Source organism: Camelina sativa, unplaced genomic scaffold (assembly GCF_000633955.1).
Source record: "Camelina sativa cultivar DH55 unplaced genomic scaffold, Cs unpScaffold00543, whole genome shotgun sequence".
NCBI classification, from domain to species: Eukaryota; Viridiplantae; Streptophyta; class Magnoliopsida; order Brassicales; family Brassicaceae; genus Camelina; species Camelina sativa.
The window spans coordinates 26,844-36,943 of record NW_010921723.1 but is presented as its reverse complement, the minus strand read 5'-3'; the positions used below and the strand labels follow the sequence as shown (position 1 = coordinate 36,943).

Here is a 10,100-nt window from a genome sequence, read left to right as displayed (position 1 = left end):
GAAGTTCATATGATTTTCTGTAAAATTCTTTCAAATCCCACCTAAAACCATGAGATTTGGATTTCTGTATTTTTAACTAAACAAATCCTCCAAAATCCTCCAGAATCCTAAAAATTATTAAAATCCTAATCCACAAAACTGTTTTGAATAACAGTGGATTTTAAAGTAGATTTTTAAATCATCAGTTCAATAACAGTGAATTTTAATAGACTTTTTAAAATCCATGATTGAATAACATAGAATTTGTAAATTTCACACAAATTACTTAAAATGTCAAGTTGAATACACCCCCCTTAATTTATAGTTAAGATTTCGTAATTATTTAGATTTGTTCTAATACATTTTAGAATGCGTATTCTAAATTATTTAGAAGATAAACAAATTAAGAAAAATCGACATTATACCTTAACGTGATCGGTCACCATCTCTTCCACCTTCCACAAAAGCTTTCACTTACCTGTTTATGATGCAAATCTATGTTACTTGTGGTGTATGGACACTGGATGCCAAGAAGGAGTGGAGATTTATTGATGATGAAGAACGTGCTAGATTACTGACTTTGCAACCCACTACATCTCTTGAAGAGTTGATGAAGAGTTGAAGTTTATGGTTTCAGAAGACTATGAAATAGAGCAAAGTATGTTTGATGTGGAATTCAATTATCTACCCACAGAGGTTAAAGTTGATTGTCCTCCTGTTGTATTGACAAATGATAGAGGTATGAAATTTTTTCTTGCATATCTGAAAAGATAAACATGATTCGGTTGTTTGTTACATTCAAAAGAGTAGTTAATGGTGATAGGAGTAAAGTCCAGTTCGATCTGAATAAGTTCCCAGCTGATGGTAGCGATGGTTGTAATGTGGAAGTTGATGTGGGAAAATCAGTAGGTATTATTTCAAGGAATTCACCTAAGCTGACTAATGATGTATTAGAAAAGCGTACTGATGCTAATCTTGGTGATGCTGCTGTTTAAAGTTGGAAGATTCAATGGTAAAAAAGGGTGAATATTTTGAAGGGTTTTTTCTCAATTTCTCGATCCCTTTTGTTTTCTTAATTTGTCGAGACAAAGTCACAATTTCATTATTTTCTNACAAAGTTACAATTTCATTATTTTCTTAAGACCCATTACAAAAAATTAGGTCCACTAGATTTATTTTCTCAATTTTCCTTATTTCGATTTTTACTGATTTTAAAATTTCAGGAGACAAAAAAACAACAAATTTTATCTGAAAATATAACTAAGAGTATAATTAGCTATTTTTATATCCAAAATCCTATATAGATGGCCAAATTTTTGGAAAAAGATCCTTTATTTATAATTTTCCCACAAATAAATAAAGAAATCAAAAAGCAAATTTATTACTTTCTCCGGGAAAAAAGAAAAAAAAGTTTCATGTTTCTCCGACAAGAGAGATTAGGTAAGTGAGATGCTCATAAGAGTCAAGGTGAGTAGGTGACTGTAAGTCTGTAATGGTACAAACACGTGGAAGCATATTCCATAGGACGGTGAAATGATCCAATATACATTAATAAATATCATTCCAAGAAACAAAATTGAATATGACTTGCAAAATCATTACAAGGAGGTTTCACTGTGAAATCAGAAATGAATCCAGCCGCGCATCAGTCCATGTTCAAATCCAGTTTGTATTGGTTCAGATTTCATGGACGTAAGAGTCACAGAGCTTCGAACAAATGAGCTATACGGGCCCGGCTGTGTCAAGATCAGACACTACACAACTGATTTAATGTGTTACAAACTTACAATTATGTCTTTTATTAGTTCAATATTTATGGTTTTTTGTTCAAATCAAATTTAATTGACAGTAAATGAATTGACCTATGTTATTTTATATTATTTTTTAGTGAAGTCAAATTTCTAATATTGGATTTTTAATACGCCCCGTTTAAGTGATGGTTTTTTGGTCTTATTTCAAACCGGGATATTTCAGTTAGAGTCGGATAATAAGTCTATTTTCTAAAAAAAAACTCAATATTTGATATGTTTCGTAGGACATTTACCAAGAAAAAGATAATAGAATGACTAGATGATGAGAGTGTTGGACTCATATCTACAAACACTAACTTATAAATTATAATGTACTCAAATGTCAATATTAACATTTTTCTGAATGAGAAATGAATGTATAAAGTAGGGCATATATTATAAACAAAATTGTTCTTGTCCCATAGAATAAAGTACTCACCAAGCGTCGATAGCTCAATTGGTAAAGACTCTCTGGCAAAGTCTAGAGGTCGCCGGTTCGAGGGACGGTGTTTGGGAGGAGACCATATAAACTCTGGTCCTTGGCCTGAGATGATATACGGACCTAGGCCCGGAACCTTTTAATAATTCAAAAAAAAAGAAAATAGAATAAAGTATTCCACTAATATATAAGGTAAGGTTTCATATCCGAGAGTTGTGGCCTTTTGACGATATATTTGTGCAAGTAGAGTAGGAGAGAAGAGTTGCTTAAAACCAGACGCCCGCTGCAAGTCATGCCAGGCTTGGGCGGATGGGTAAGATTGGGTCATCAGATGGGCTTGGGCCTAATATTTTCTTACCCAGATTTATTTTATATTTTGTACAAAGCTATTTGCTTTAGTCAGAATTAATTACTCCTCTAATTAAGTTTTCTCCTAAACTAACAAAACAAATGCCATAAACTCCATAATTCTTAGGCTAGATGGAAGGAAGAAAAAAGAATCAGAGAGAGTGCTAGAGTGGTTAACGTTTGTTTATTTTCTTAGATATTGTGACATTATTGTTAAAAGATTCTATGACTTCCTCAATATATTTGGACCACGAAAATTGTCATCTTATTCGGAAAATTGTTATCATAGCATTGAAAATGCAACATATGATCGCAACGCTTATTGTCCGTTGATTGGTAGTGTAGCCACAAACACGGCTTGAACTTTTAAAACAGATGATATTGCGATCTGATGTTGCTAACGATCACCAAAAAAAAACAACGTAAAAGATGAAAACGAAAACGATCTCAATCACGAACCATAGGGTGAACGAGCAGGATTGTAACGAGCAGGATTCTGTCAGGGTGCACCATAGGGTGAACCAAACAATTTATGAGAGTTAATTACGTTGCCAAATATGGGATTGGTGAGTTTTCGCCATTGACTTTTTTTTCACTGTCACTATGAAAATACCATTAGCTTAAAACCTGTTAGATTATATATCAGATTCTGTCCGAAAATACCATTAGCTTCTGTCAGGTCCACCAGCTTCATAAATATTATAAATTCTCTACATCACATCTAGTCAACGTTTTTAATCTAAAAAGGTTATTAAGAAAAAAAAAACAATCGGTCAACGTTTTTGTATTAACTTCGTCGGGAATATCATCGTCATATAACTCTATTTTTATTGCGACCACGTCTGTCTCTGCGTCGTTGTTTAATTAATTTCACATGGACATGGTCAGCGACGAGTTCTTTATCTTTCCCCAAGTTTTTCATTTTGATCCATCCAAAGTTTATTGATTCTCTCAAAAATAGTTTGTGATCATGGAAAAGGGCTTCTCGTTGGTGCCTAGAGAAGAGCTAGAAGAAGATCAGACGACTTATTATATGTCAACAGAGATGATGAAGAAGGTTAGCTCCATGGCTGCTCCAATGGTGGCTGTGGCTGCTTCTCAGTACCTCCTTCAAGTTATCTCTATTGTTATGGCTGGTCACTTAGACGTTCTCTCTCTCTCAGCCGTGGCCATCGCAAGTTCTCTTACTAATGTCACCGGCTTCAGCCTCGTCGTAAAGTCCTACTCCTCTCTCTTTCTCATTTGTATAACTTCTCCATAGGACAACCCTGGTCAAAAAACAAAAAGATTAAGATCACCAATTTTTTTTTACTTACTTAACTTTTTATCTTATTTTTATAATGGTTTTATCTTTAGGACCACCAAATGTTTTTGTTTCTTTAAAAGGTGTTGTGAATAATGAATTTTAAAACAAATTTACACACTTTTTCGTTTACCCAAAAAAAAAAGTTACACACTTTTCAAACTATGGGAGTGTATAAACTATTTTTATTTTCTTAACTATGACTACTATTTTTATTGGACCTACCTGCTGACTTAGATGGTTAGTTTGGATTGGCAGGTGCGTTAGAGACACTATGTGGTCAAGCCTTTGGAGCAGAGCAATATAGGAAAATCAGTGCATACACTTACAGCTCAATGATATGTCTTCTCTTGTTCTGTTTCCCAGTCTCACTTTTGTGGGTTTTCATGGACAAACTCTTGGAGCTTTTCCATCAAGATCCTCTCATCTCTCAGTTAGCTTGTAGATACTCGATCTGGCTCATCCCGGCTTTATTCGGATACTCTGTCCTTCAATCTATGACTCGGTTTTTCCAGTCACAAGGATTGGTTCTTCCTCTCTTCTTGAGTTCTCTTGGAGCTCTATGTTTTCACATTCCCTTTTGTTGGCTTCTTGTCTATAAACTGAGGTTTGGAATCATTGGTGCCGCCTTGTCCATAGGAGTTTCGTATTGGTTCAACGTAATTTTGCTTTGGGTTTTCATGAGACAATCTGCTCTGTATCGTGAAACTATGAATCTTCAAGCACAAGAAATCTTTTTGAGCATGAAGCAGTTCATCACCCTCGCGATACCTTCTGCTATGATGACTTGGTAATAAAACCCCTCTTAACACTATAAAGCTTCTTGGTTTTGTTCTTTATTGGGGGATTCATGATCTTTGATCTTCTATGGACTCCTAACTCTGATTTTTTTCTCTTATGTTGTATGTAAGTAAAGCCTAGAATGGTGGTCGTTTGAGCTTCTTATACTGATGTCTGGACTCTTACCAAACTCAAAGCTAGAAACATCGGTGCTATCCATATGGTAATGCACATATATCACTTTCTAAAAATTGTAACATTAGCCTTCTTAACCTTTTGATCGTTCAGTCTTTTTTCTTTGAACAGTCTAACAATGTCGTCGCTGCATTACGTTTTGGTGAATGCAATAGGAGCAGCTGCTAGGTTTGTATATATTCCCATTGTTCATAAGAATCTTTATTTTTTTCTTTTTCTTGGAAACTTCTTTTAACCAATGTTTTTTTTATATATATAATAATAGCACACATGTCTCAAACAAGTTAGGATCTGGACATCCAAAAGCAGCTCGAGCCGCAGCTAATTCTGCGATTTTTCTCGGTGTTATTGACGCAGCCATAGTAAGCATCACTCTGTACATCTACAGAAGAAATTGGGCTTATATATTCAGCAACGAGAGTGAAGTCGCGGACTATGTAACTCAGATCACACCCTTTCTCTGCCTATCCATTGGTGTTGACAGCTTCCTCGCCGTACTCTCAGGTAAACGATTCACATCACACGTAAGTCTGTATACAGAAGAATACAGTAGATTAATGTATAGATCGACCTTTGCAGATGTTACTTGGCGATCAAGAAAGAAAGCTAAATTTATCTGTTATGAGAAACCCTAAATATTCTTGCTTCTTCAGGTGTTGCTAGAGGAACAGGGTGGCAACATATAGGAGCGTATGCAAACATAGGATCGTATTATCTGGTCGGGATCCCTGTGGGTTCAATCTTGTGTTTCGTTGTGAAATTGAGAGGGAAAGGACTTTGGATCGGTATATTGATTGGCTCTACTCTACAAACTATTGTTCTTGCTCTTGTCACTTTGTTTACCAATTGGGAACAAGAGGTATATCTTTTCTCTTTTTTGCCTTATATATTGATTATCTTTTTTCGTTTCTTGTTTTACTATAGTGTTTTAAACCTTGTTTTGATTTGGGTTTTAGGCAGCGAAGGCAAGAGACAGAGTGATCGAGATGACACCACAAGTGAGGGAAACCATATTAAAAGAGGATGTACAAGTTTTGTTAAAAGATATTTCAGAAAATGTGTCCGGTTAATAAGATATTTCACGTAACGTACTAGTAGTAATATTGTCCGGTTAATTTTTGTGTGTTATCAATTTGGCAAATCTAACGGCTGTTGATAGCACTTAAAAATTTTGGATTCGTAGAATAATAAAATTTGAGAATGGAGATGCAGTATAATTCTATAAAACAAATTATAGAAGCTATATCTTATATAATATGAGAAGGTTTTTCTCAACTTCTTCTAATAACATGACACTTGGCTTCTTATATATCTGACACATGTCCTCATTTTCAATTTAATTCAAAACATTGGGTTAAAGAAACTTAAATAGATCCATCTCAATTCCCTAGCCAACAAGATATAAACTCATTTCAATTTTAATTCAAAACTATGGAGCAAAGAAACCAAAGAAACAAAAAAAATAGGCCTGTTCCCTAGCCAACATGACTAATTAAAAAAGTTAAATATATTTTATTTCTTTTCCATGCCTCTCTGCTTCTACGAACTTGGCATCATTTCGAAGCATCAACTACATAATCCGACAATGTATTAATGCTTTACTTATGGTTGGTTGTCCCTCATTTCTTACATCATCATCAATTCTATCATCTGCTTTATTCCTCTTTGATGACCTAATTGGTTAAAAATCACATTATTTATTATATAGAAGTATTCAGATTTATCTTTCTCTACCAAATCTTTAATTAATTTTGGTTTTTTTAATTTAGTATTATTTCATAGCAAAAATCTCTATAGTTTACTTTTGTTAAAGAAAAATTAATCTATTAATCTATTTTGTTTTTACGATTCATAAAATTTTTACTTATTTTTTGATCGCAACTGGAACTTTATTACTTTACTATTTTTATCGGTTTCACATGTCAATATTTACTATATATTAAACTATAATAAAGTAGAGTTGTGAGAAATTGTCATTTGGCATTCCTGTATTTTTTTTAACATGTGTCATTTTTTTCAATTTTAATGAAATAAAAAGACACATTATTGCTAATCTAAAACTAAATTGTCTACACACATTTTTTTAATTTGGGACAATTTATTTGTTCAGTTTCTTTAGATTTACATTTACTTCTCTCAATCAATTACCTTTATGACATTATGGGTGGACATTTTCTTTTGTTCAAACTGTTCATGTTGAAATAATGCATATGACCAAATTAATTACAATTAATATGCTTTATAACTGTATTTATTGCCATGAATGTGACTACTCAGAATAATGTGTCAGTGAAATTCCTTTTCCCATCATTTCCCATGGTATTTTTTTAAAAATATTATTTCTTATGAAGTTTTTTTTTAAAAACATGATGTCTTGCAGTATGATGATTAACATATTAATTTCTCTAGGACTATTTGAAGAAATCGTTTATAAAGCCATGTCAATGTTTTTCTTGTTGATATCATAGTCTTGTCAATATTTATTAGCCTCTTTCAAAGGATTATGTTTTATGATAGTCATGATTTAAAGTTTTTGCATTGTTTTGTAATGTGATTTTTAACTTTCTAACTATAGTTGGAAGTCTTAAGTGATGAAGATGAGCCTAATCCTTGACTCCTAAAGCACAATATCTTTGGCTTTGAACATTCAATCATAATATTATTGATAAATAATAAAATAAGGATTTAACCCGTATTAGCACAAATTTAATGATATTTTATTAATTTCAACATGTCATTTTATAACCTATCTACTATATAACCTATGCATATTTGTTTTGCTAGCCAACAAGATATAAACTCATTTCAATTTTAATTCAAAACTATGGAGCAAAGAAACCAAAGAAACAAAAAAAATAGGCTTGTTCCCTAGCCAACATGACTAATTAAAAAAGTTAAATATATTTTATTTCTTTTCCATGCCTCTCTGCTTCTACGAACTTGGCATCATTTCGAAGCATCAACTACATAATCCGACAATGTATTAATGCTTTACTTATGGTTGGTTGTCCCTCATTTCTTACATCATCATCAATTCTATCATCTGCTTTATTCCTCTTTGATGACCTAATTGGTTAAAAATCACATTATTTATTATATAGAAGTATTCAGATTTATCTTTCTCTACCAAATCTTTAATTAATTTTGGTTTTTTTAATTTAGTATTATTTCATAGCAAAAATATCTATAGTTTACTTTTGTTAAAGAAAAATTAATCTATTAATCTATTTTGTTTTTACAATTCATAAAATTTTCACTTATTTTTTGATCGCAACTGGAACTTTATTACTTAACTATTTTTATCGGTTTCACATGTCAATATTTACTATATATTAAACTATAATAAAGTAGAGTTGTGAGAAATTGTCATTTGGCACTCCTGTATTTTTTTTAACATGTGTCATTTTTTTCAATTTTAATAAAATAAAAAGACACATTATTGCTAATCTAAAACTAAATTGTCTACACACATTTTTTTAATTTGGGACATTTTATTTGTTCAGTTTCTTTAGATTTACATTTACTTCTCTCAATCAATTACCTTTATGACATTATGGGTGGACGTTTTCTTTTGTTCAAACTATGCATATGACCAAATCAATTACAATTAATATGCTTTATAACTGTATTTATTGTCATGAATGTGATTACTCAGAATAATGTGTCAATGAAATTCCTTTTCCCATCATTTCCCATGGTATTTTTAAAAAAATATTATTTTTTATGAAGTTTTTTTAAAAAAACATGATGTCTTGCAGTATGATGATTAACAGATTAATTTCTCTAGGACTATTTGAAGAAATCGTTTATAAAGCCATGTCAATGTTTTTTTTTTGATATCATACTTGTCAATATTTATTAGCCTCTTTCAAAGGATTATGTTTTATGATAGTCATGATTTAAAGTTTTTGCATTGTTTTGTAATGTGATTTTTAACTTTTTAACTATAGTTGGAAGTCTTAAGTGATGAAGATGAGCCTAATGCTTGACTCCTAAAGCACAATCTCTTCGGCTTACATTCAATCATAATATTATAGTTGTAAGTCCCTTAGATTTCTCCTCTTAAGTCCTCTGATATTCAACTACAATATATTTCTAAGTTTATGTTTTGTAAATTTGCTTTGTTTTTCATTTTTAAAAGTTCTTTATCCCCATTACAAAAAAAAATATTTTACTTTGCATATTGATAAAAAGATTGAGCCTAATTTTACCGTGTAATACATATAGAAATAGTCAAAAGATCACATATTTCTTTATGCCTCTTTGGAATCACTTCCCAAACTTTACAACATCCTTTCGCATTACACGAAAAAACATTACAGAGACCTATTGTAAAATATTTAATATATATACACATATTGTAACCTTAATACTTTCATCATAGACCAAATTTAATTATCCAATAAATATGACTACGATGGAATCTAAGAGATCTTCACGGGGAAGCTGACCAAAGAGCTTACAGCGAAGGATGGAGACCAGTGGCGTATACACCGAGAAAAAACAACAAAGGCTCGATAGAGAAGGTACATTGGAGGTGATAGTTGCTGGGAACGATGGTGGAGAAGGTGAGTACAAGTTCGTTTGTAAGAGCTGTCGATTTATTTGGTGGGCCTGTATTTGGTTTTGTTTGGTTAGGCCCAATATTAAAACATAAAGATAATAGCTTTTAAGAATAAGAATAATGGAAGGACATGTGTCAGTTATATATTAAGCCAGATGTCATGTTATTATGAGAAGTTGAGAAAAACCTTCTCTTATTATATAAGAAACTTAAATAGATCCATCTCAATTCCCTAGCCAACAAGATATAAACTCATTTCAATTTTAATTCAAAACTATGGAGCAAAGAAACCAAAGAAACAAAAAAAATAGGCCTGTTCCCTAGCCAACATGACTAATTAAAAAAGTTAAATATATTTTATTTCTTTTCCATGCCTCTCTGCTTCTACGAACTTGGCATCATTTCGAAGCATCAACTACATAATCCGACAATGTATTAATGCTTTACTTATGGTTGGTTGTCCCTCATTTCTTACATCATCATCAATTCTATCATCTGCTTTATTCCTCTTTGATGACCTAATTGGTTAAAAATCACATTATTTATTATATAGAAGTATTCAGATTTATCTTTCTCTACCAAATCTTTAATTAATTTTGGTTTTTTTAATTTAGTATTATTTCATAGCAAAAATCTCTATAGTTTACTTTTGTTAAAGAAAAATTAATCTATTAATCTATTTTGTTTTTACGATTCATAAAA

The 10,100-nt window shown here is 31.8% G+C and overlaps 1 protein-coding gene across 1 annotated transcript; it reads left to right on the top strand.

Moving 5' to 3' along the window:
- The first annotated feature begins 3,512 nt into the window (after positions 1-3,512).
- LOC104773434 (protein DETOXIFICATION 8) lies at positions 3,513-5,937 on the top strand. The gene is made up of 7 exons (XM_010498043.2): positions 3,513-3,769; positions 4,105-4,649; positions 4,776-4,862; positions 4,946-5,002; positions 5,100-5,338; positions 5,488-5,693; positions 5,791-5,937. Exons 1-7 carry the CDS (start codon positions 3,527-3,529, stop codon positions 5,902-5,904), a joined length of 1,491 nt encoding a protein of 496 aa, XP_010496345.1. The 5' UTR covers positions 3,513-3,526; the 3' UTR covers positions 5,905-5,937.
- The last annotated feature ends 4,163 nt before the right edge of the window (positions 5,938-10,100 follow it).